Below are 27,450 nucleotides of genomic sequence, written 5' to 3' on the forward strand. Positions count from 1 at the left end.
AGCTTGTAAAATGATCTAACTTATCAAATGGACTATGTTTTTGTTCATGTTTAATAAATGGGGACATCTCCAAAACAAAAGTTATGTCCTTGGTTTTCTTAACGTTCTTCTTAACGTCGCTTTTAATAGTGACGCAAGTTTTGTATTTGCTTTTTTTAATATGCAATTAAGAACTGAATAATAATTTTACTCACACTGTCACTTGTGGGACGGTGGAGGGGACACTTTGACGATCCGCTCAATCCCACCGTCACGTCTTCTGAGGAGGAAGTAGAGACCGGAGGCGGATTCGTCCATCACTGCGGCTGAAGTCACTGAGGTGGTCGGCGAGCTCCTCAGTGTCAAGGCTGGACGAGATCTGCCCCGAGTGCCTCAAGTCTCTGGATGTTGTGGGTCTTGGCTGACACGTCTCCGGGGACAGTACTTCTGTATAAAAAAGAGGGACCAGAGGTGGACGGACACTGTCTGGTTGAACTCACCTTGCACTCACCTTCTTGTCTCCTTGTCGATGTTATTTCTTCTGCTAGAACATTCACCAGTATTGAATTTAACTTATTTATCTTCATGAAAACGAGCAGCTGTGGTCGGATCAGGTGAGTCTGTTTACTGCACAAATACACAGACTTAAAGGTATTTTTACTAATAAGTTTATACGATGGGATCAGTTTAACGCCGTATGGTCAAACATCCAGGCAAAGCAATAACAAATGAAAACAGGCAGGTGATGGACCAAATCAGAAAAGTTACATAGTGCACCTTTAACCCTGAAGGCAAAAAACTACTTTCACTTACATCCCAGTATTACATAAGCTGCTGAAGGGGTTATGATGTTATTTTTATGGAGCGTATCTATTATGTTACTAAATCAAGCTGCACATAAACCTCTAACTGCATTTCCCTGATCCTCAGAAGTCCACGGGAGTTTGGGACGGCTTTAGTTTTATCGACCGAAGCCCGAACAGAGCCCGATGTGTGAGGAATGTGCGATGTGAAGACAGGGGTCTAAATAGCTCTGAGGAGAAGCACATGGTGAGTTTTAAAAAAGCAGAAGCTCCACTATCACTCAGCACTGCCCCCTTTGATGGCGCACATGTAAATATTTCCCATAGCCGCTCTACATGCAGCTGCAAAGGATCCGTGCATGGGCCTTGGACATGTCAGACCGCTGCTAATAACACACATAACCCCCGTGTCACAGCGAGACTATGTTTACAGGTGTTTTGACACAGAGCGATGCTGAAATACACAAGGCTGCAGAGTTCACCCCCTCATCGAGTTTCACAGTGCGCTTTAACGCGGTCTAAAGGAGGCTATTTTTCCACTCTGTGCCAATTAGTCCACACAGCGAGGGGAAATGGCACAAGGACATTGAAAAAGACGACAAAAAAACATACCAAAACAAAGATAATTAAAGCCGTGAGCGTGCAACTAAACAAAGTCAAAAAGGCAGTGGAAACTCGAAATTGATGCGCTAAAATGGAGTAACATGGGGTTTTTGAGGCGTCGCCATGGCAACACCGTGCGAAATACAAAGTTGGGCCGTCAGACTTTTTGGACGGGGACGACCTGGAGAGTCACTGTGCCAAATTTCACGTTTTTCAATGAAGGGAATAAAAGTCAAAAAGGCAGAGGAAACTCGAAATTGATGCGCTAAAATGGACTAACATGGGTTTTTTGAGGCATCGCCATGGCAACACCGTGCGAAATACAAAGTTGGGCCATGAGACTTTTTTGACGGGGACGACCTGGAGAGTCACTGTGCCAAATTTCACGTTTTTCAATGAAGGGAATAAGTCGTTATAAGACTTTGAAATGTATGAAAATGAGGAAATGTTCTCATTAAAATAACATGGAAACCACCCTGCAGGTTTCCTAACGTATTTCCGAGCAATAAATCACCTGTAATTGAATAAATGCAGGATAAATAAGTTTAATGCCATACTGTGGGACATTCCAGGTAGAAAAGTAACATCTCCATGGAAACGCTGCTCTGTGTGGTCCAATCAAAACCGATCAACAGTGTTTTTACGCATAGAAACAAATGTACATATTAAAATACGCACGTAATTCAATTTATTTTATTCACAATTAGAACAAATTATTTGACTAGAACAAAAACCTGGGGATCTCTGATAACGGAACTAAAAACATTAATTTAGACTGAATTTCTGTGAAACGTTTTATACTTTCCATCCCATCTATAAAAGATAAAATAATAATTCATAGTTTATTTTTTGGCTAACAAAATAATCACAGTTTACAGTACACAACCTCCCACATTTGAATTAAAACAATATGGTACATTTCTCAACATAAAGCAAATGAAACAAAGCGCAGCCTATGCATTTATGGAGGTAGCTTCCTTAACTTAGCATCCCATTCTTGATTACATTTATTCTGTCAGATTTACAAGCACCACACATTTGGAATCAGATCAACAGAAAAACAGGACAATATGCGACGCCTAAACAGGTTAGAAAAAGTCTGAATTGAACGAACTACAAATGAACATTGCCTAAATTCCTGAGCGCTCACATGATGTGCACTTGTGGATACACGCTGCAAGGGCGGACCCACCTTTATGTGTACAGTCATGCTCTACATACACCAGCCAAACCCCGTCACACTGCGGCTCTCTGCATTAAACCTGCAGCTCGACCAAAGGGACATTTACACCTGATCTGTTTTCATAGTGGGTATTCAGGCTGTTGCATCATTCGCTGTAATACTTATTGTAATACTAATATTGGTTCTGCATGAATCTGTGACTGAAGATTTGTTATTAAAGTTCATTATAAAATATTTGGCCTGTTTCTTGTTGACTCAGCTGCCTGTCTGATGCACATCCAGCAGAAAACCAGGAAAACTGGGATAACGCTCATGTAAATTCCTGATTGTGTACACCGGATTAACGAGTGCTGATTATTTTTTATTTTTAAACTTCTGATTATGTAATTCTTGATCTACTTCCTTTTATAAACCAAAGATATTTTTGTTTTGCATGTAATTGTTTCTATTTTGCTGTTGAATTATCATGTATTCGAGTTTACTAATGTAAAGGCCATTTCCACAGCTGAAGACTCCCAGACTTTCCTGCTGCTCCAACAATAAATAATGTCCCGCGGAGCATGGGAGCTGTGGCCAAACAGTGAAATCTGCTACTTTAATCACATTCTTAGTCTTGGTTACACCAAACCAGAGGTGTTTATTCACGGACCAGGGCGTGGAGCTAAATCATTCTTGTGCTGATTACCATCACAGACGTACACAAGTTATTGCTGAAGTTACAGTGTCCTCCACCTAAGGGCGAGAGAGACCACCTCAAATACATTCACACAAACCAAAGAACAGGATACATGTGCTACATTTCACTTATAAAAATCATACATCCAAATAAAAATTATTTTGGGGTGAAGAAGCTTAGGAATCAACAAGAAGCATACAAATAAAACATTTTAAAAGCTTATAACACGAACTGAGTCTTTGACGACATGAGATCCAGAGGCACCGTGGCAACAGATTCACTGTTTGAGTCTTAACGTGATGTGCTCAGAGTAAAAACATGTCCTTAACACGCCACTCAGATCCCTTTAAATAAATGGTTGCATTTCTGTTTACACAGTAAGTACATACCTAAGTGCTTTTGTAGTCTTTTTAACGGTAGTTGGCACATTGAGTTTGAAGCGTCTCTGATAGTGCAGGTCAGTCCTTGACTCGAGGTATGTTGTATGAGTAATGTACCAGTGGAAGTCCTCTGCTCTGACAGAAACAGGCCCTGCCACAGGCCTGCACCTGATCTGAACTGTCCGATACAAAAGAGTCGCCCTCGTCCGCGTACTCCGACTGGGCCAGAGGCGTACCGCTGTCCGCCCAAAAACCCTCTGCGCGCGGGCACAACGGCGCCCCCGAGAGGGTGGGACAGCTGTGCGCCTTCACCAAGTGTCTGCACACGGAGGCGCTGGAGGGACAGGTCCGGGCGTGCAGAGCCGCCTCGCAGCGCTCACACACCTCTGCGCAGAGCTGAGAGTACAGCCCGCACTCAGAGCCCAACGTAGACGAGCCTCGATCCGTCAGCTCCGAGCTCCCGCCCCCGTCGTCACACTGACCCTCACCTTTGACCTCTCGGGACGCCCCTCTGAGGCCGCGCAGCCTGGACCAGTCCTCCCTGAAGGCCGGGCTGAAGAACACGTACAGCACAGGATTCAAACAGGCGGGCAGCGGGAAGAAGATCAGTGTGACGGACTTGGCGATCTCCGGACCGCCGGCGGACCCCGTGAGGAGAGGGGCAAATGAGAAGGCGGCGACGGGGCAGAAGAAGATACAGTTGGTGAAGATGAGCCAGGCCACGTGCCGCAGGGCCCCAGACTGCTCCGGGTCGGCCAGCTCCACGCGGCCCAGGTGGCAGTAGAGCTGTGTGTAAACCGCCGCCGTGAACAGATACGCCAGAGCATTGAGCAGCACCAGCACCACGGTGACGCTCAGAGCCGGACTGTCCACCCCCGCGAAGGGCAGGCACAGGGGCGACGCCTGGTCACTGGAGGTCAGGAGCGGCAGACAGGCTCCGGCCGCGGCCAGGACAGCCAGGACCCCCGCGGCCAGACTGAAGCGCCGACTCCCTCTCCAGCACCCCCCGTGAGAGCTGCTCCTGCGGGGGGACAGCATGACCTTCCCCAGGATCACACGTACCGACGCGCTCCGCTCCACCGCCGCCAACGCCAGCAACAGAATCGACCACTCGGAGGAGAACACCGCCAGCACCCCTGTGATCTGACACCCCGGGCCCATCTCCCACCACACCCCGAACTCGGCGAACGAGCCCCAAGTGGCGAGGTCCAGCGCGGTCAGGATCCCCACGTAGAGTCCAGAGAGGAGGTTCGCCAGCGCCAACAGCCCCATGAGCAGCCGGGCCGGGGGCAGGCTGGGGGGCAGAGCGTAGGGGTGTCGGGCCGTCCGGTGAGTCGGCCCAAACGTGGCCACGAGAACCAAACCGTTGAAGACGAGAGCCACCAGACAAATGAACCACACGGTCAGACGTATCATCCAGTTCCCCAACAAGTGCTCGCAGGGTTTAAAGGCGCCTAAAACGTGCAAAACGCTGGTTAAACACACGCGTACAAATAAAAAATCGATTGTTTTACGCGTTAGATGTTTACCTGGCGAAGGGGAGCAATGCATCAACATGGAGATCCTTTCCACTTCCTCTCCGCCTACGGTAAGAAATCCGTTTATTTAGAACATAACACTTCAAAACAACAAAGAAAGATCAACATTCGTGCATAAAAATGAAATTATCGCATCGTGCAACCTCAAATAGAACGACAATAATCATTTCTCTTGTCTTATCTACAATAATAATGAACGTTTTGGACTTTCCCACCTGATTTCTTCGCGTCGTTTTCTTCTAAACTCGACTGGTCACATCCGGAAAAGGCGCAGCACTGGTAGGCGTAGGGCACGGAGATGGACCTGCAACAAAAAAATACAGTAATTATTCAATAGAGCGTTCACATCCTGCTATTCTCCGGAGTGTCCCAAAACGCCCACATCAGGAAAACATAAAAATAATGAGTTTGCCACAGACATTTATTCATCTTAATGTTTCCGCTGGTGGATTTAGCTCGAGTCATTAACCTGTATTTCTCATTAGGGAGAGGTGCTTCTAAGTTAAAACACATTACAACGATTTTACGTGGATTGGACAATTAGGAAAGAATGCGGCAATACAAATAATCAAAGCGCTATTTTAATCTCTTCAAATATATAAGCAACTGTTTGGCTTTTTACGAGAGTTGCAGCAAATCTGACGCAAATGTGTAAAACAATACAGTCAGAATTAGACGTTACATCAGGAGTGTGGCGTCCAAACACTTTTCAACAAACGCACAAAGAAATCGGCGTTTGTGGGGCGTAAACTGGCTGTTAGTCCAGGGAGTTAGGCCTGGGATGATATTTAAATGCTGCGTTGCGATTATCACGGTCAAAATAATTGCGATTAACGATTATATCACCATGACGACGTTAAGGAATATGAATAATTATAATTTTAACGTGATGAATAAGCTCCTTGTTTAATTCTTTAAGGACTGAGTGCGTTAAAGACCAGACTTTTACTCTTTTTAGCCATAAAAATCAAGTTTAAGGAAGTATCGGCGTGTACTTTTGCCTTTTTTTTCACACAACTACCTCTATTTTACACATCCGTCTGTATTTTTCCTTTGACTGGCGGCTCCTGCGCTCTGATTGGTCGTCTCCGAGGGCCACGTATGCACATTATACCGTAACGAGCCGCGAGTCTAATGGCGGCGATAACATGCGACGCTATAGGGTTAAATAACTTTTGTGTAATTGAACTTTGTCATCAGTGAAAACAGCGATGATTCTAAATTTTCCCGGGACAAAAAGCTTCCCAAACACTTTACTTTACTTTACCACCGGGGGGCGCTCTCCAGCTGTAAACGTAAAAGTGAGACAGACGTGGGGAAAGATTCTGCTCTGAAGAATTCACTAGTTTTGATTTTGAACGGTCATTTTGCGCATCATGAAAAACACACGAAGAAATGGATATGATGTAGTTTTTAATATAAAGAAGGAAATAGATCCACTGCACGTAAGTTTGACCGACGAAGAAGGAAATAGAGCCGCTGCACGTAAGTTTGACCAACGAAGAAGGAAATAGAGCCACTGCACGTAAGTTTGACCAACGAAGAAGGAAATAGAGCCACCGCACGTGAGTTTGACCAATGAAGAAGGAAATAGAGCCACCGCACGTACGTTTGACCAGTAAAGAAGGAAATAGAGCCACCGCGCGTAGGTTTGACCAACGAAGAAGGAAATAGAGCCACTGCACGTAAGTTTGACCAACGAAGAAGGAAATGGAGCCACTGCACGTAAGTTTGACCAGTAAAGAAGGAAATAGAGCCACTGCACGTAAGTTTGACCAACGCAGAAGGAAATAGAGCCGCTGCACGTAAGTTTGACCAACGAAGAAGGAAATAGAGCCGCTGCACGTAAGTTTGACCAACGAAGAAGGAAATAGAGCCACTGCACATGAGTTTAAACAACGAAGAAGGAAATAGAGCCACTGCACATGAGTTTGACCAACAAAGAAGGAAATAGAGTCACTGCACGTAAGTTTGACCAACGAAGAAGGAAATAGAGCCACCGCACCGCACATTTTTTTGTGTGTCCGTGTAGCGTCTTTCTGTGTAAATATCTCACGTTACAATATGAAAACCTGCGTCTTATATTCAGGTGCGCTCTATAGTCCGACATTTACGGTATATAAAATATCCCATGAACGATTATTGTGTTTCATTTTTCTCACGATAAACGATATTATTGTTTATCGTCCCATCCTTGCGGTGAAACAAGTCAAACGACGTATTTAACACAAATGAAGGTAAACGTCTCGAACCTACAATAAAACGCACCACTTATGTCAGAGATAATTCAACGACGAGCAAAAAGGTGAATAAAAACGTATCTGCGACGTGCGTTTGGTCTTTATCGGACGTAAACGCTAACGCTAACGCTAACACAAAAGCAGCGCTCGTGCTCACCTGAGTTTGGGCAGTGTTTTCGCAGGCAGCACGTTCTTCATCTGGGGGTTTCCGGACAGTTTGAGTTGACTCAGTGAACTCAGTCCGCTCGTGGGAACCAGGGTCAGAGAGTTCATGCTCAGATCTCTGCAGAATTAATTTAAACACACACACACACACACACACACTTTAGTATTCACCGAATGCTAATTAAATTAAACTGTTCTGCTGCTACTTTCTTCTTCCATATCACAAAATAATTCAATAATTGGATGAATAATACTTGGAGTTATGGTATAAAAAGAAAGAATGAATATGTAAACGCGATAAAAAACATTACTACTACAGATAATACAGATAATATTTAATTATTCATCACTACTGCATGTTACTACCACACCTACTACACTTATTACTTCTTAATCGACTAAGTATTTTACGGGATTATAAGGATTTAAATGCACAACAGCAGAAAAAAAAAAGGCACGGAACAAATTAGCTGGAGATTTAGGAGTGACGGGACAGTTTAATCTGCCTTTTCACGTGAAGATACTTTTATACCAGTACTTCTCTGTGTACACAATATTTGCACAATTAATTTAATCGACGCACGGAAGAAGAAAAATGACATATTATTTGGTCGATTACAGCTCTAGGTACTTTGGTAAATATTGTGTGTTGTACTCACAGGTTGGTGAGCGCCGACAGTGTGAGAAAAGCGTCTTTGTGAATCACTCGGATCTGGTTTCTGCTCAGGTCTCTGTAAAAACAACAATAACATGTAGTTTAATGTGTGACGTGCGTAAACATCGGGGGTTTTCTTTTGTGTTTTTTGTGTTTTTGTGTGTTTTTTTTGTGGTGTTTGACTCACAGCAAACGCAGAGAAGACAGACCCTGAAAAGTGTCTCGGTCGATCTTCTGGATGGAGTTGTGCTGAAAGCTTCTGCGGAATCGGGAAGTTAAAAATAAACTTTAAAAACTATAACCGTTTGTGTTTCATCCGTCGTTTATTTCAGACGTTTCATCACATTTTTATTCATTTGTGATTGCGTTTCTTACATTTCCTGGAGTCGAACGCAGCCCTGGAACGACGGTAAATCCACGATGTCGTTATAGGACAGATCCCTGTGGAAAAGACACACACGGGATTAATTAATTCACTTTATTTAAAAAAAAACGGCTTTACAACAATATTCCTTTTCCACTTTATACACTGTCTGGCCAAAAAAAAAGTCGCCACCTGGATTTAACTGAGCAAATAGGCCCGAGTCTAAAGGTACGAGTCAGGTCTATGTTCAGCAGAGTGAGGTCAGCTGAAATAAAGTGAATGATCAGGTTATTACATCAGGGGATTTTTGGGCAATTTCCAAGATGAAAATGTCAAACTGAGAAAGAGAGGATCAGGAGAATGAGACACAGAGAGAGACAGAGAGAGAGGGAGAAGAACGGAGAGAAAGGGAGGCTGAGAGGGAGAGGAGAGAGAGAAAGAGAAGCAGAGAGAGAGAAAGAGAGAGAGAAAGCAGAGAGAGAGAGGGGGAGAAACAGAGACAGGGAGAGAGATGCACAGAAAGAGAGAAAGAGGGCGAGGGAGGGAGAGAGAAATGGAAGCAGAGAGGGAGAAACAGAAAGAGATGCAAAGAGAGAGAGAGAAAGGGAGAGAGAGGCAGAGAGAGAAAGAAAAGCAGAGAGAGAGAGATGCACAGAAAGAGAGAGAAGCAGAGAGGGAGGCAGAGAGAAGGAGAAGCAGAGACAGAGAGAGACATGATTTTCACACATGGATCGTCCACCACAGAGTCCAGACCTTAACCCCAGTGAGAATCTTTGGGATGAGCTGGAGAAGCTTTGAGCAGCGTCAGACTCGACCAGCATCAATGCAACAGGTGAAAAACTAATGCAGCACTGGATGGAAATGAATCTGTGACGTTGCAGAAGCGAAATCGAAACAATGACACAGTGAATCCGTGCTGTGATCAAATCTAAAGGCGGAACAACCAAATATTAAACTGTTTGACCTTTTTTTTTTTTGGAATGCGATTTTTTTTTTGGCCAATTATTGAATAAATAATAACTGCAATATTATATTTGTAAAGCTTTTTGAGTAAATTTAAGCAGCCAGTGTAAAAATGTCGACACAAATCTATCAGTTCTGTTTGTTTAAAGTGTCTGTTTTTAGTTTTTTAGTGTGAACTGAGTAATATTTTTGCATAATCGTTCAGGCCTTAACCCTTCGCCGCCGTTAGACTCGCGGTTGTGGACTCTCCATCGCCGTAACTCCGCAAACAATTGTTCTATCGTATAAATTCAAACGGCGTCTCAAAGCGGAGGCATGTGGCTCTTTAAATATGTCACTGTCATTACGGTAAAGCGCTCACGTCACCCTCGAAGACGACCAATCAGAGCGCAGGCGTCGTGAGGATTTTTGGCACTTATTCAAAGCGTCAAAGAAAAATACAGATAGATGTGTAAAATAGAGGAAGTTGTGTGAAAAACGCAGTGTATTCTGAGACTTCCTTCATGATTTTTATGGCTAAAAAAAGAATAAAAGTCTAAAAGTGAGATATACTGGGACTCATTTACACGTGTAGTTTAGTTTAAAGTGAATCGTTTCTTACAGAGTCCTCAGAAGCTTCAGGTCGTCACACAGATTTGCGGGGACTGTGGATATTTTGGTGCCCGACAGCGTCCTGAAAATATAAACACAGAATGAGTCATTTTTAAAAATAAAACAGTAAAAATACCAAAGCGCTTATGACACTCACAGACTCTCCAGGTTGTTGGTATTTGTGAGAATGGGAAAGTTCTCCATTTTGCTGGCTCCACGCAACATCCTGAAGAAAACAAGACAAACAGAACCATTGTTTAGTCTTAATGTGATGTAATATCGAGTCCGTGGAGTAAAACGGTGACGGAGGACGGATAAAAACTGTGGTAGAATCTGGTATTAAACTGAAAACGCCAGTAGTTTTGTTCATTCTTTTGTTTTTAGTGGGTCTGTTCATGAAAAGGTGAAGTAATGCCATCAATACAGTGTAAATAAATGGTTAAAATGATCCAAAATCGCAGAAATAACAAGACGATTTTGTTAATTTATGATATTTTAGCGTGTCCTGTTTAGATATTTTTATACACTCATTTCTTCCACAGGTTCCTACCTTCGATTTTTGATTCTAGATGTTGGTATTTAAAGTTTTATCATGTTAATTTACAGCTGCGTGTGTTTTGTTTTGTCTCCGTGCGGCGTAGGACGTAGAGGGACTTACAGTGAGTGCAGGTCGGACAGGTTTTGAAACGCCGTGGCCCCCACAGACGACAGAGGGTTGTCGTATAAATGTCTGTGACACAAGAAGAAAAAAAGGTCACTCTGCAGCCGTTTACAATGGCACCATCTTCTGGACACTGGACAAGCTCCGACTGAACGGGTTTGAACAGAGCTGACTCGTACAGGATGAGTTAAAGACAGTGAAAAGTCTTATTCTAAAGTTTAAGGATTGAAAAAGGAAGAATAAATCATGTTTGATGAAGAAGACTATAAGGCTCTATGATACAATATAAGTGAATCGACCCATATAACGTTAAAGTTATGAGTAATTAAAAATATTGTCCTGTTTTACTGTTTACTGTGATTTCTGTCTTATAGTAGCACTCTGAGATTCTGTGGAATTAATTATTATTATTATTATTATTATATTTATTATTATTCCATCCATCCATATTATATTTATTATTATTATTATATTATTATTATTTTTTTTTTCTTAACTTGCCACAGTATTATATCATATGTCAAGTTTTATTAATCCTATAGATATTTTTTCTGTTTTATTGTAGCACTCTTTTCTCGATTCTATGGAATGATTATTATTATTATTATTTATTTATCTATTTTTATTATCATCATTATCATTATTATTATTGATATTATTACCATTATTATTATTATTATTATTATTATTATTTATTAAATTATTTATTTTTATATTTTTTTATTAACCTGCCATAACATTAAATCAAATCTCCAGTTTTATAAATCCTATAGATATGTGTCGATTTTCTGTTTTATTGTAGCACTCTGAGATTCTATGGAATGAATTATTATTATTATTATTATTTTATTTTATTATTTTTTTATGATGTTTTTTTTCTTTTTTCCCCCTTTTTTGTTATTAACCTGCCATAGTATCATATCAAACATCCAGTTTTATAAATCCTACAGCTCTCTCCCTCCTCAGAATCATTACTGTAGTGGAGTCAGTCCCACACTCCTGACACAGAGACACCGCGCTGGTATTTGTCCCAGTCATTAGTGCGTCGAGTGTATTTGAGCGCAGTCTTCGTGGATCAGAGAGTGACCTTACATGGTTCGTAGCAGGGGGTTGTTATGGAAGGCCCCTTCAGGTATGGAAGCAATGTCGTTACTGTGAAAGCCACTGCGGGAAGAAGGTCAAAGAGACAATCAGGACTTTGGGCTCAACATGCTCAGCACAGCAGTAAACACTTATTACGGAAAATAAAGTTTGTACGGAGCCCACTACAAATCTGTCTGTGAAACATTAGAAACTGCACGGTTATTACAATATTCCTGGACTAAAAACATGCCACATTCGCCTTTGTCAAATCCTTTAGTCTCACAGGAGGCTTTTATGGGTCATTTTGTGTTTTAAATTGACACGTCTGCTGTTTTATTTCACACGTTTATTGTTTAATCAGTCTTATCTGTGCTCACACGCTAATGTAAATGTGTGAAATGTAAATTGTACTTGTTTATTCCATCGCTCTGGTCCCACTGCAGCAGAAACGTCTTGCATGTTTCCGTATTATTTTACAGATAATTTAGCTAAATAATGTGATTTTTCAAGTCTACAGGAAAAAAATATGGGAAATTTACTTTGCAGAGAGGTTTGAAGTAGGCGGGACTAATCAAATACTGCGTTTATGTCTTAAAATTAAAAAATATATTGTATTTAACGCGTAAAATCGGAGTGGTAGCTTTGCGTTCGCTCGTGTCATGTCTTTTGTGAAGCTAATGTCAAAATGTAATCTCTATTTTTCAGTGACACGTTTAAAAAGCATCACATTTACGACTTCCCTGTACACATAATTATTCCTTTAACGACTAATTGTAAGTGTAATTTGTAATAACGGTGTGCTAATGTACAGCCTTTACTATTACACAGACTTCAAATGGCAGTAAATGAAAGTTAATTATCCACCGAGCGTCACATTTTAGTAAAAACATCTGGAATGAATGAATTGTTGGGTTGATTTTAAAGTGCGCCCCAGTCCGACGTTATCTCCGAGCGTCTTTATGTGCGGTGACAGGACGTCTTTACGCGGAGACGATCCCCCTCGTCCCATAACAGAACGAACCCTCTCAGGGATCTGCGGCGGGGCGGGATACTCACAGCTCTTTAAGTTTGGGCAGGGCCTCGATCGCTTTGGGAAAAATCATCAAGTTATTGAAGTTAAGATCTCTGCAACACAAATTATAGGAACAGGAAGTCACAAAACGGTTGGATATTTAAAGTATGAGCTGGATAACTGCGGGAAGTAAAAATAAGTCATGCATTTTAATTTTTCTTTATGCTACTGGCTAAAATATGCACATTTTTTAATTATTTACTTACACCAGGAGCTATCTATGATCCTGTGTTACTCATGTCGACACAGAGACTCAAAAAATGCATCAAAACTCTCGTTATAAAGTATTTTGTCTGCAGTAATAAAACTATTTAAGAAAACAACTAAATAGGTGAACAAACAGTGACATGCAGCGTGTTCTAAATAATGATTGTGATAATTCTGCATTCACGTTTTGTTAAAAAGACATTTACAGGAACATTTGAGCAGATTTCTGAGGGATTTCCGTAAAATCATCATCACAATATTCACCTAAAAAAAGGCATTAAAAAAAAAAAAAAAAACGCTGAAGGAGATACGATGATTGTTTCTAAAATTGTGTTAAAGCTCCACTTCTCTGGTGGAAAGTGCTGCTCGTTTCCATGGAGATGTTATTGTTTTGACTTAAATGTTCCGCTGTAAGGCATTTAACTTACTGTATGTGCCTCCATGGAGACAAACGTAAAAAAACCAAAAAAAAAAGTAACTCCACTTAGACGAGCTACAGGTCTGTATTTTTGACTAATAAAAACACATTGATAGATATGCACACGGTTTATGTTCTAAAAATAACCCGTAATAGGCGAAATCAGCTTTATTTTTACATTATTCTCTATGTTTTTGTCTGTAAAACCCCTCACCACACACTTTATACACTTTTCTCACACAGGCGTTAACATTTTCTCACATTTCTCTTTCGTTTAAACTCTCTCAAAGTTCAAACCTTCGCAGATTAAAAAAAAAAGAAAAAAAGTGCAGTTTTATACAACAAAACTAAAAATCAAGACCTGTTTTCAGGCCCAAATATTTGTCTGAGAAATAAAAATATAAATGTTTTCCTACACAGTTGTTCCTCGCAGTTCACCTTTCGCGGCCTCACTGTTTCACGGATTTTTTTTTTTTTTTTTAGTTTAGTTTTTTATGAATGAGTATGAACGTGCGTTGTGTTGTGCGTCCTGATTGGCTGTTGGACTGTAGACCATTGTGTTGTGCGTCCTGATTGGCTAAAGGACTGTAGACCATTGTGTCGTGCGTCCTGATTGGCTGTTGGACTGTAGACCATTGTGTTGTGCGTCCTGATTGGCTGTTGGACTGTAGGCCATTGTGTCGTGCGTCCTGATTGGCTGTTGGACTGTAGACCATTGTGTCGTGCGTCCTGATTGGCTGTTGGACTGTAGACCATTGTGTCGTGCGTCCTGATTGGCTGTTGGACTGTAGACCATTGTGTCGTGCGTCCTGATTGGCTGTTGGACTGTAGACCATTGTGTCGTGCGTCCTGATTGGCTGTTGGACTGTAGACCATTGTGTCGTGCGTCCTGATTGGCTGTTGGACTGTAGACCATTGTGTTGTGCGTCCTGATTGGCTGTTGGACTGTAGACCATTGTCCATCAGTCTCCTCCGTGCCGTGTCTCCTGTCCAGTACAGAATGTGTTCAGACAAATTCACATAAACGTTGGATCTCAGTGTGACTCTGAAGTGCTGTACGTTTGCAATTTGTTTTCTCCCCGACAAAACCCACAATGTCGATGAAACGTTCTGCACCGACAAAGACGCCTACGAAGGTTTGAACTTTGAGAGAGTTTAAACGAGAGAGAAATGTGAGAAAATGTTAACGCCTGTGTGAGAAAAGTGTATAAAGTGTGTGGTGAGGGGTTTTACAGACAAAAACAGACAGAATAATGTAAAAAATAAAGCTGATACTTCACGGATTTCAACTATTGCGGGTTATTTTTAGAACGCAACTCCTGCGATAAACCAGGGACGGAGGAGACTGATGGACAAAGGTCTACAGTCCCTCAGCCAATCAGGACACAGAACACAACGCACATTCATACAGTGTAAAAAAACATGCAAAATCTGAAAAAAAAATCTGCGAAAGGTGAACCACGTTACAGTGAGGGACAACTACACCCGAAGAGAAAGAAAAGTCGTGTACACGGCAGAAACGTGGGACTTCGGGGCTAAAGGTTCTGTTTACCCACGGCCCAGTGCAAAGTCTGTAATGTGTGTTTTTCATTAGACCAAGACGATTTGTACATTTGTACCCAGGGACCTCTACCTTGAAAAGATTCACGACGCACCTTTACGATAAACAGAACTAAACGCTCCATTTTGAGGAAGAGCGACACCGGGTTAAGAAGCGACTGACTTTTTCCAGCCGGAGGAAGTGAACAGCGGGAGGGCACGGTCGATAAGCATCGTGTACTTTGCTCTATTTATCCTGGAGCAATTAAAGACGGAAGTGGACACAATGATGTCTGGAGGAGTGGAGCAGCAGAGGGCGGGGAGCTGTTAATGTACACAAACACACTGCTATTACAAACATTACTCACAGCGTCTCCAGATTCACCAGACCAGCAAAGCACTTCTCCCCGATGGCCTTAATACGGTTGTTATGGAGATGCCTGGAAAAGACGAAGCGTTGAAACCGTCAGAATAGTCGACACATACAGCGGTAGATAGTAGAAAGTATCACTCTGGCACTTTCTGTTGTGGATATTTTGTATATTTAAGGGTTTAGCTTCCGGATTTAAGCTAAATTTTGAGAGTTTTACATCATTCATTCGATCTAAAACCCACGGATAGATTTAATTTTAAAAGTATTCACGTTATCCTGCGCTACAGAAGCAGATTTTTATATTTTTAGCAGTAATAGTAAGAGTATTTGTGCATGTTTTAGTAGCAGCAGAGTATTAAACACAGAGATTTTTGCAGAAAACGTGGAACAAATAAGAGAATTACATGTATTTGACCTTTTTAGTACGATGCTAAAAGGTAAAGCTGTGGGTTTAGAGCTTCCAGGACAAACGTCGAGCTCATTTTCAGCTCAGGAGCAGTGGTTTGTGAATCAGGTGTGTCTGAGTGTGGACTTGGAAAAAAGAGCTCTTTGTCTAATAGATCCAGGGCTCTTCTTCCTGTTTATCCTGATGAGTTTACACTGAGCCTGAAGCCAAACCACTCACTGCACCCACCTCTGTTTATGCGTCTGTGCGACTGGATGTATAAAGAACACTAAGCTTCCATTAGGACCAAACTTGTGCTATTATCCAGCAGGATTTTAGACGACGAAGATGATTTTTTAGGTAATTATTTATACGGTAAATAGATGAACGTGTTTGTTTTTGGCTCTGGATTTATCATGTGGACGTTTGGTTCTAGTTGGGGAACTTATTCCTTGTCGTACGTTGAAGTTTACGCTGTTAACTGGTCAAATAAGTACTATAAATATACTTACAGACACTAACCAGGCTATTTATGAATTGCAGTTGATGTTTTATTTATCGTAGGTTAGATTAGAAAAGGGGTTTATCCTGTTTTAGGTTGGTTTTGTCAGAGGTATAAAGAATAATTTCATGTTCAGAAGCACTAAATCTCACTTCAAAATGCGTTATTGCAACAGGTATAATTTATGTAGAAATGTGAGTTTATATAGAGGTATTTTATGGTCCTATTTAAAAGTACAGAAGGTATATTTCTACGTCCTATCCCGGTCCTGGCTCCAGTCTATTAAATACTATTGATATGTCGTCTGCTCTAAACCAGATGACCTCTCTGCCTCTGCTTTTATCCAGACATGGGACTTGGACAGACTCAGCAGGTACTCACGACCCCTGTGGCTGCCTTAAATGTGACGTTATAAATATCCTAAAGTGGGTTAATGTTTATACCAGAAATGCCCTTAAATCGAACACACAAGCTGCGGTAACACAGCTGTGGTGGAGTTTATGTAGGTCTTCACTGGAGAAGTACTTATCGCTGGATGATTTCGACTCCCACTACTTTTCCCTCAGGTCATTTTTGTAAACATGAAATGCTCGAACAGTGTGGCTCTTTAATTAAGCCTACAAACTCTACCAGCAGGTTGGTCCTGCTGAGTTATTTAGGATATAGGCCTATGAGGGCCACTATCGGAGCTGTTGTGGAGGATGTTCACTTTAATTAATCTCAAACAGTGTTCTACTTAATCCTGTAGTTCAAGATGACCCCGTCCTGCATCGTCTCCACTGTTACATTACTTTAGATTACATTACATTATGAACACAACAAGAATAGAAGAATGTAACTAATACTCAAGTTGTTCAAAATGGCTGTTGTACATGAAACAAAAAGTAGAACAAAACCGTTTTGTAACAGTTGTCAGGAAAAAAAGTGTTAAATATCACTTTATGACAATGAAAAAGAATAACTGCTCATCCAGAAGGAGCGGTCCTGATGCTACTGATAAGACGAGAGATGTTTGCACGTGCAACAAAACATAAAACCACAGATATAACACCAAACCAGAGAGTGTCTGTCCTCACTTCTGACCAGACCTCAAACACCAGGTGGATCTGCTGAGACTCAGGTCACGCTCAGGAGCACAGAGCGAAATGCACCACAGAGATCAGAAGTTTGACTTTTCTGTTTGTGAATGAGACTCACGACCTGTTTTTAAAGAGAAGCATCAGACCTGCAGATCCTCCACACTGTGCTTAGTTATTTAAATGAAACTGCTGATGCACGAGGTGAAAAAATAAATCTAGATGGAAAAAAAGAGTCCGTGTAATCCCTCAGTCGTCCAGGTACGATCCATAGGAAAAGAAAAATTCAAGCAGCAAAACGACTTCATTCCTGCAACTTTTTGTCCAGCTGACAGAATTTTACTTTTACTCTGGAAAAATACATCAAAGTTCAACTATTGTAATTCAAAGTAAGAGGACTCACTCTGCATGTAATATAGTGAACTGTAAAGATCCTTAAGAGCACAGACCTCTCACTCTGACTAGTTTTAAGACAATATTTATTTCACAGCTTTTCCATTTATTTAGGCCTTATCTTTGAGTCAATTTAAGGACCATATATTATGATGCTCTGGTGCATCCAAATGAAAATCTTAGGCAAACTGGTTCATCCCACTCAAACTGTCAGTCTGGACAATGTCCGCTTCAGTCGCCATCATCATTTTATCAGTCTGGATCTGGACGTCCCACAGGATCTGGGCTCAGTCATTCTCCACGACCTTTGGAGGTGTTTCCCACTTTGGGTCTCCAGTCCGTACTCTGCACAGATGTTTCATACACTATGGCTCCACTCGGTTATGCCGCTCCATTTATGTTTCCCTGCAGTTATGTGCTGGTCTCAGGGGCCTCTTTGCTCAGCCTACACCTCAGGTCTTGTCTGGTGTGGTAGATCTGGGCCTCTATCGCTCTGGTGCTCAAGGCTCCTGTGCTCCAGGATGAGCCTCTGTCCTTCAGACCAGCTCTTTCTCAAACCATTTGTAGGATTTCTTGATATGAGCCACTTCAGTTCTGTTCCGGTGGTACATCCTGTGCAGGGGCTTGTCCTTCCATGATGGTTCCTCCAGCGCCTCTTCCTCTGGGTTCCACTGTCTGAGACACTGAGCTCATCATCTGTCGGAGCCTTGTCTTTGATGCACTTATGGATCTTGGATGTTTCATTCTGGACTGTGGCTCTCACACTCCTCCTTCCTTACGGCTCGCGTACAGTCTCAGGGTGCTGGATGTAGGACAGAACCCTCCATGCAGATCAGGAGCTTTGGTGCATTAACATCTGTGGTTTGTATCTCCTCCTTTGGCGTTTGATTCCTCCTGAGTGTCTGATTTCTGGCAGGGCGTAGCTGTTTATTGCCTGGGTCCTGTTCCATTGAGCTGACTCCTTAGGACTCGCTTCACTTGTTGTAAGTATTTGGTCATAGTCACTTTGCTTGTTGCCACTTCAAGGCTGTCATTTGCTTGTGGGATACCGAGGTGTTTGTAACTGTCCTCCTGAGTTGGCGTCCACAGCAGGTGTTGTAGATGATTTGGTGCATTCAGTGATCTACATGTTTGGAATTGAGTCATACGCTTTTCTTGTAAACCATTTCTGCGTATGTGTCACAACAGATTATGAACTTTATGAAGTGCGATACGCTGCTGTAGAAACAATAACACAATAACCCTAAAGCAGGATTATCTCCAAAAACTATTAAATATACGATATTGTAAAAAAAAAAAGAAAAAAATCCAGTATAAAACAGCTGTTGTAACCAAAATGAGTCTTAAAAGTTATTTATTCAACTCTACCGCTCAGAAAAAACACATAAAAAAAGAGATCCCCGCTACGACCCAGTGTCCATGACAAATATCGACCGCAAAAAATGATTGTTCTGTCTATAATTTATTGAACGATAAGTCAATATAGTAATTATCATGACAGGCCTAAGCACAGCCCGAGCAGACAGACGACCAGCTGCACACTTGGAGATGTCAGAAGTGATTAATAGTGGATGCTTTTGTGCAGAAATGATGTTACACGGCACTGACAACCATGACGCAAACTCCCATTCTGTCAAACCCACTTAAACAGATGAGACTCACAGCACAACGAGATTGGTCAGGTTAGCGAAGGCGTGGTCCGGTATGTGCGAGATGCGGTTCAGCGCCAGCGTCAGGGCCTGAAGGTTGGCCTGGTGTCTGAGGGAGCCCACTGGAACCTCCGTCAGGTTGTTATCGTCCAACCAAAGATGACGGAGCTGCTGAAGCCCCTCAAAACTGTCGTCCGGGACGCTGGTGATGTGGTTAGCATCCAAACGCCTGCGGACGAGACGAGAAATATGCGTTATTAGACAAAAGAAACACAACGTTGGGCTAATGCAAATTGTAAACTAGGGCGATAATGCAAATTCTGTGAACTTGGGATGAGACGAAACCTCAAAATTAGTCCAAAAGAAAAGATTTGGACGGACTTTATAATAATAAACAAATTCTACAACTCAGTTCACAACTTCTGCCTCATATTTTTGTCTTTATTTTATACTTTTCTGTCATTTTTGCACTGCTCTTTTACACTCTGGCTGTTCAAAGACATGTAACTCACTCAAACAATCTCACACGATTCATTTCCAAACATTTGCACAATCTTTTATCTTTTTGTCGTATCTGATGTGAGATTTGTCTATTTTTACATCCAATCAAAGTCCATTGTGTGATGCGATTAAATCTATAAATTCAGAGGCATAATTTTGTCTTCACTTTGTAATTTTAGTCTTCATTTTGGTCCAAAATTTCAGGTGGTAGTTTATAAAAATCACTGTCAACGTACAGTAGGTGTTTTCTAAGATGGAGCTTTATTATAATGTAGTAAAAGTAGTTTATGTTCAATTATAAAATCCTTAAAAGCTCCTGTGATGACTTCTAATCACTGGAGTGGCACCACTTTCACAGACGGGCCAATCCAGTCTGAAACATTTATTTTTAACCGCAATTATGAGAAAACTAGTCAAGTTGTTACCTACAATTATGTGCTTAGGACACTCGTTCACAATCACATACTTGGCAGATTTCCAGTCGAGAGTAATGCACATAATTACAATGGAGCCGTCTCCTGTTTGTCCTTGGTTTCCCACAGTAAACTTTCTGCAGGAACTTACCAAATTTAATATTTTCTGCATTGTTTGTGAGGCAAAGGTTTACTAGTTTGACGAGAAGAGAATATAAGTGAACTTAAGTGTCGTTTTTGATACTAAAAAGTCACTGACACTTTTAAATCTTTAATATCTCCTACAATTCTTAAGTTAAACTCACCAAATTTTAGCAGTAGATGAACTGAACCTTCGAGATTTTTGGCGATATATACGGTTATAATTGTTCACTTACGCTTGAACTTATCACAACTTAAACAAGAGGAAGTAAAAATAAAGTTCTTTAAGTGTCCATCATTTTGTGTTTGTCCCTGAACAGCCCGATCCCACACACTTTGCGTCACATTTAAATAATTTCCGGCGTATTTCTCTTATTTGATCCTCGATATCACGTTTTAAGTCGTTTATTAAGTCGTCCGAGGTTTATTCACAAACACCTTTTCTTTAAGATCGACCCACAGGAAGAAATCGGGACGAGTCAGGTCTGTGGAGATCACATACTGCCCCCTGTCTTTGAAAAACACGTATTATTCCTTTAATGGCGTTTACACTCGGGGCATCTCTGGTGTTAAAATGTCGAGTTTGACCCGTGTGACTCAAAGTTCCACTGGACAATGAGGGTCCGTTCCTCGGGGCTGGATTTACTCAGATAAATGTGGGAAGAGTTGATCTAAATGCTCTGAAAAAATCAAAGAAAAATATGTAGAAACAAAAGAGTTATGAGTTTTTTAAAACTGTCAGTGACTTTTGGGCCACACTGTACAACTTAAAGACGAGCCATGTCTGTGGAGGGTCCGTCATTTATTATCTTATTTCTTATTATGATGGAATAGTCATTGTTTTGCCAGGAATGTTCCGCAGTAGGGCATTAAACCGATGTCCCTGCACAGTAGCTACATAGTTTAAGATACTAACATAACAGCCGTCTCTATAATATTCAGTCATTTTGTAAAGGATTTTTCTACTTGTTTAAATGAGAATCTAGTTTTGATAAAAGTTTAATCATCCGAGGAGCCGTTAAATGTTTTTGGAGAGCAGAAATACTTGTGTTTAGTTTGTTTATCGTACCCAGAATCGCTCATAACACTCCAGCGTCTGCACAGTTTCATTATTACTCACTATTCACCATCACTGTAGCATTAGTTCAAATTCTTTTTTTCTCACACTCCCTCAAAATTCCACAAGTGTCTGGGCTGGAAGAAAAACAGGGTTGATTGACATGAAGCCTTCACTTTTTCTGCAAACATTTTTTTCAGAGGAATATTACTCGAGCCATCTGCGAAACCCAGAGGAAGACGATAGATATCTGTGCAACTGTTTGTATTAACGAGTCGATTAGTTTTAAAGATAAATAGAGCTCAAGTGTCATAAAATTGAAATAAAGTGAGGGTTAATTATTGGTTTTGCAACTGTAAAAGGTGCGGCGCTAAACAAACTCAGCGACACATCCATTGTTCTTAGGTTTTTAATGGAGTTGCATGAAAACCTTTGCATAAAAACTGAATTATAATTATTACACTATTAGTTTTTTTTCTATCAGCGACTCTTTTAAGCTTCTAGGAACATTTAAACCAGCTCCACTTCTGTCAGCTGAGGTCACATTTCAAACCTGACACTAAGAATAACACTTGTCGGTGTGATTTTCGATAAAAAATAACATCATTTGGTCTCACGCCAGTTCCAATATTATTATTTATCTAATTATTATTAATTAGATTAAGGTCCATCTAAGAGTAAAACCTGTGTAAATATATGGTTTTAGTGCTTGTTTTAGTGTTGATCATTAGCTAGTTCTTGAATGTTTTGACATCACCACACTGTAAATGAAGTTAAAAGTGTGTTTTCTCCATAAACTGTGTAATTAGTTCGCTCTCGTCGCTCAGCACTCGCGCTAAAGTCGGACATGGGGACATTCGGAGACGAGCAGGAAGCGTTTCTGCAGCAACTCTGACCTTTACGTTACATATATTTCACTCATGTCGACAGATCTTAAAACTCTGTCATTCACGGCATAAAATCTTTTCTGTCGACTTTATAAAACCAAATTAACCCAGAGCTTTTTTTTTAATACGTTTGTTGAGCAAATACTTGATCCGTGAGGGAATTTTTGTCCTTTAATAAGTAAAAAACATGAAAAATGACACAAGAACAGGCTTTAGCTTGTCTCCATGGAGATGTTACTGCTTTGTCTGGAATGTTTCACAGTATAAACACGTCTGTCTCCATGGAAACAAACGAGCGGTGCCATCAGGCGAAGTTGCAGGTCAGATCTACGGAGAGGCGAAGCTGCTTAAAGTCAGGAGGTATTTTTGAGCAATAAAATGAAACACAATCTAACTGTATAAATTCTACTTTTAAAGCCATACTGCGGAACATTTCAAGCAAAAAAGGTAGAAGAGGTTTTAAAGGAAGATTCAAAACGGAAAATTATTGTTTCGAAAAGCGTGGATTTCAGTAACAGCGTCCAGATTTCTACCACGGACCGCTCCTGGATGAAAGAAATCGCAGACCGAACAATAACTTCGCCATGGTTACCGGCGTTTAAACGACTCTCCACCAGAAATGTTACGCACTGCGGCTTTATCTTGCAATTTAGAGCACTTAAAAAGCTGTGATTCAAAGCATATTTATTAAGGACAGTCACTGAGCCGCCGTTTAGGTCTTGTCGATTTAAAACACACGCGTCATAATTAAGCGTCTCAGAGTTTAGACCCTCGTACGTCGGAAACACGAAGGAAAAACCCACTTAAACCCAACAAAAACAACCTGGTCACGTGACTCACAGAGACTGAAGAGAGTGCAGGTTCTTCAGGGCCGCACTTGGCACAGTCCTCAGCTGGTTGTTTTGAAGCATCCTGCAAGAGAAACGTATAAAGCATAAATAAATGAAGAAAAACAACCCACGAGTATCTGTGTTTCTTATGTTAAAACCATTGTCTTAAAGGTAATGTTCACTTTTGGGGTTTTGTTTTGCCGGTTTGGTTCAGGTTGTGCACAAAAACGAGCTAAAACGTGAATAGAAATGTGTTTTTAAATGAGTGCAAGTTACAGAAAAGAAAAGGAAAACCGTCTAAACGACACTGGATACACTGGAGGTCCCATTTCTTAAGACTTAGACAGCTTACTTTGTACACAATTTATTCCCCTTTACTCACGGAACATAGCATCACCATCAGTAAGAATAAATGTTAGTAGAAAGACGTCATCCCCAAAAAACAAAACAATGGCTTCCTTGTATCTGGAAAGTTACAAACTGCTTGTTCCAGTCGTGCTTATCGTCACATAGCACCTGCCTTGGCTTTCAGCGGTGTAGTTTTAAGATTTAAATATAGAAAAAAAAAGTTTCCTCGCGGAGTGTTTGTGCTTCTTATACAACGTTTCAACTGCAGGTCAACAGCGCTCTGCAATGTTAGCTTAAGGCAGAGTCAACATGTACCAACATCGTGTTTTTAGTGTCGACACTGTTGATAATAACCGGGAAAGTTGTGTGTCATTTTTACGCCCAAGAATCTGCAGAAAGATAGTTTTACAATTACGATCAGTCATAGTTAGATGAAGTCGTGTGTCAGTGCGCTAAAAGGACCCAAAGTGTGAGCGGTCCCAGGGCTAATATTTGCTCTCTGCTGCTGCGAGTGGAAAAGTTCACAGGACGGGTGTAAGTGAGGGTCTTTGTACGGCGGGGTTAACGTGGACGAGGCCGCACGCACTCACAGGACTTTGAGCTGGTGGAGTCCAGACAGAGCCTCCGGGTGGATGAATGACAAGTCGTTTCCCGCCAGCCGCCTGGAAAACACGCAAACAAACAACATTTCAGATGCGTTTTTGGACATTTACGTACGCACAGTTGGAATTCTGCGCAGCGTTTTGACATTTAATACGACAGAAACAACATTTAAAAAAACCTGAATGTGTCTAAACGCCCTCAGACAATTATCACACTATCTGATCATGATCTGTTGATTTACGGTGTTCGTTGTCGCTACACGTATTCGTTTATTACAAGTTGTAGATGTGCGATCTTATTTTTTTATGTAAAATAACTTTGGATATCAACAAAAATACCTTGAAACAGGCCAATATATGAGTTGGACCGACAATATTTGCAGCTATCAGGCTAATAACTCCAGCAGAATCACTTATTTATTGGGTTTTTGGGCCGCCATCTACCTTTATATGCGTAAAGAATGAATGTTTAAAGGTTTATATGAACTTTAGCCCAAAGAAGATAATGCAAAAATGTAAAAACACTGCTCTCGCTGCTGAGTTTGTAGTAGGGCAGCATATGGGTAAAATAATCCAGACTGGCTCTACATATCAGCAGTGCAAAAATATCAGCAGAACCTGAGCTATTGGTTTGTCTGGAGTCTAAATAATCAGCACCAGCCATAAAAAAAACACATATTGATCGATGTTTAGTGAGAATTGAACATTTCCTGTCACTTCATAATGGTTCTGTACTTTAAACAGATCTTTTTTTAAATTTATGCGTGATCTTATTAGTGCTTATTCAGTGTTTTTATGCTGCACTTTATCACCAAAGAGAGTTTTCAGACATTAAAATGACAATAAAAAAGGCTTCTGATTCTGATTCTGCTGCTGGATGTGTGCAGCTCTACTGAAATACTGAAATAAAAGTAAAAAAAAACAACATTTAAACAAGGAAATAATAAGACAAAAAAAATCTATTATTAAAAATGTATTGCTCGTACACGCTTGAGGAGATTTAAACTCGATATTTAAGTTTGTCTGTGTTTTTACCCTCGTTTTTCCCTAGCTAAGTTTCCCATCAGTAGAGATCCCCCGCTGCTCTCTGCTCCACAGACCCGGGGTGTCAAAGACATGTGTGTTTGCCACAGCCTGTTGTCACTTCGTCCGCCACCTCCGGCAGATTAAGCTGGTCCTGGATATCCCCCGCTCCTATCGCCTTCTGACCTTCTCACACTCACTATTCACGGATCCCAGGGGCCACATAAACCACGTGTCTATAGCGGAAATTATTTTAATAACGTTTTTGAATACCCACAATGCATCTACTCAGTCAGCACAGGCGGACATTTAAAGATGGTGCACTCCGCCCTTTCCTGGAGGGTGCAGAGGAAGTGCATAGGAAACAGGGGTGTAAATAAGGCGGGTGCGGGCTGAGCGGAGCACATATCCCTAGTATATTATCTGGCCTGGGAGATTAGCAGCAGATTTATCACTCTGCAACTTGAGTCCAGGCTGAATTCCCTGCAACAAGAGCCGCTGGGTGTGAACCAGGACTACAGCATTTGGAGTCCAGATGCCCCTCGAGCGGACAAGGGGGGTGGTCTGTGCAGGTATACAGCACAAAATAAGGTAAACAAATACGGGAATAATAAATAACACGATTACATATCATCCATTTAACGTGACAGAAGCCCGGCTGCCAATCTGCGTCGACACAAAAGCCCCTCCAACGAACATTTATCATGCGCTGACACTTACAACTTACAAATACAGACCTGGAATAGACAAAAATCACTGTAAAAATATTCAACGCGATGAATTCAAACCAAAAATGGACGTGGATAATGAAAACTGGTTAGGATTTAGGCCGATTAGTGAAGTAAAACGATGCCTACAGACGTTTTTTTTGGTGTTTTTCATGCAAATTGCACAGATAAAAATGATATTACAGCAAAATATCTTAAGATACTTTAGATTTTTAAGAAAGCTTTCACTCCGGGGCTGGTTTGCGTCTCTAGATTGGTGCATCTTTTTGGGTTAGTACTCGTCGATAAGTAAAATACAGTAATGACGCAGTAAATCAGTTTCTTTAAGAGCATTGGTGCAGACGGCTGACACACCTTTAACTGTTAACATGTCGTACGTAAGACTATATCCAACCTTATCATTATTGCTTTATAATCCGTGAAGGGAACAACCTCAGTATGTGTCTAACCTGTTTTCGGTCGTTAAATGTCTCCAAATCTTTCCATTGTATTTACATAAGAAAGAAACACGTGAAGAAAAACATCAATTAATAAACTTTAGATGCTGGAAATGTCGTTTTTTGTGTGATCGCTGTTGTTTTAAGCATGAGACCTCGCCGCCACTAACTCTTGTGACATCTAAATAAGAAGCATAAATCAAAACGTCGAGTCTAGGGTGACATAAATCTTGCCTGGAGCTGTTGAATCATGTTTGTTTCTCCGCAGCCAATAACGTCGCAGTGTTGATATGACCTCAGAGTTTGGGAACTTAAATCACCCACAGACTGCAGCCACTGTCACACGCTACCAGCCGAGTAGCACGTTAATGAACTTTATAACGCCATAACTCAATATAACGTTGAAGCCGTCACACGAGGTAGATATTTACGCCAGATGCCCTAACCCTGGAGCAAACATTTACATAATATTTGACTGGGGGGAGGGCTGTGCAGGGGTAAAAATGGAAATGGAGATGTGCAAGTTATCGAATTTTTACTGAAACGAGATGCAATTGTTTCATCGAAAATAATCCACTTGGAGCTTTTGAATCGAGTGAGTAAAGGTCAGACTTTGGAGAAACGAAGCGTGCAATTTGGTGTTAAAAGTACGCGCTGAAACATAAATCGTGCTCGATAAATTCAGGAAATAAACAGCCCTTTTGGCCAATAAAATCACTAATAAACATAATGATTTCCCTTGTGGTTAGAGTTACGTCTGGGTCATTATTGAAATCGTGATCACCAGATTAATTATTAACTGCAACACCTATAAAGTATTCATTATTATCATATATTTTATCACTTATGTTTATGAAACCGCACGAGATAATGAGGTGACGGTGCTCACGATTCAATAAAATGAAATAAAATGAGTTGCATGATCCTCGTTTCAGTGTCTGTGTTTTACTTGAAAGGCTCATTAACATTAATTATCCATGTGAGA

The 27,450-nt window shown here is 41.1% G+C and overlaps 1 protein-coding gene across 1 annotated transcript in view; it reads right to left on the reverse strand.

The window, feature by feature from the left end:
* Positions 1 to 2,057: 2,057 nt before the first annotated feature.
* The window catches only part of lgr4 (leucine-rich repeat containing G protein-coupled receptor 4), a 41,079-nt gene continuing 15,686 nt past the window's right edge, over positions 2,058 to 27,450 (reverse strand). Inside the window, exons 3-18 of the mRNA XM_033984150.2 lie at positions 24,266 to 24,337; positions 23,338 to 23,409; positions 19,512 to 19,727; positions 15,489 to 15,560; positions 12,941 to 13,009; positions 11,894 to 11,965; positions 10,799 to 10,870; positions 10,298 to 10,366; positions 10,151 to 10,222; positions 8,598 to 8,663; positions 8,410 to 8,481; positions 8,227 to 8,298; positions 7,560 to 7,685; positions 5,378 to 5,466; positions 5,154 to 5,207; positions 2,058 to 5,078 (exon numbers count right to left, since the gene is read on the reverse strand). Coding sequence (XP_033840041.1) covers positions 3,703 to 5,078; positions 5,154 to 5,207; positions 5,378 to 5,466; positions 7,560 to 7,685; positions 8,227 to 8,298; positions 8,410 to 8,481; positions 8,598 to 8,663; positions 10,151 to 10,222; positions 10,298 to 10,366; positions 10,799 to 10,870; positions 11,894 to 11,965; positions 12,941 to 13,009; positions 15,489 to 15,560; positions 19,512 to 19,727; positions 23,338 to 23,409; positions 24,266 to 24,337 — 2,641 coding nt within the window. The 3' untranslated portion in view covers positions 2,058 to 3,702. The remainder of the gene's footprint in view (positions 5,079 to 5,153; positions 5,208 to 5,377; positions 5,467 to 7,559; positions 7,686 to 8,226; positions 8,299 to 8,409; positions 8,482 to 8,597; positions 8,664 to 10,150; positions 10,223 to 10,297; positions 10,367 to 10,798; positions 10,871 to 11,893; positions 11,966 to 12,940; positions 13,010 to 15,488; positions 15,561 to 19,511; positions 19,728 to 23,337; positions 23,410 to 24,265; positions 24,338 to 27,450) is intronic.

Source organism: Periophthalmus magnuspinnatus, chromosome 3 (genome assembly GCF_009829125.3).
Source record: "Periophthalmus magnuspinnatus isolate fPerMag1 chromosome 3, fPerMag1.2.pri, whole genome shotgun sequence".
In the NCBI taxonomy this organism is placed as follows: domain Eukaryota; kingdom Metazoa; phylum Chordata; class Actinopteri; order Gobiiformes; family Gobiidae; genus Periophthalmus; species Periophthalmus magnuspinnatus.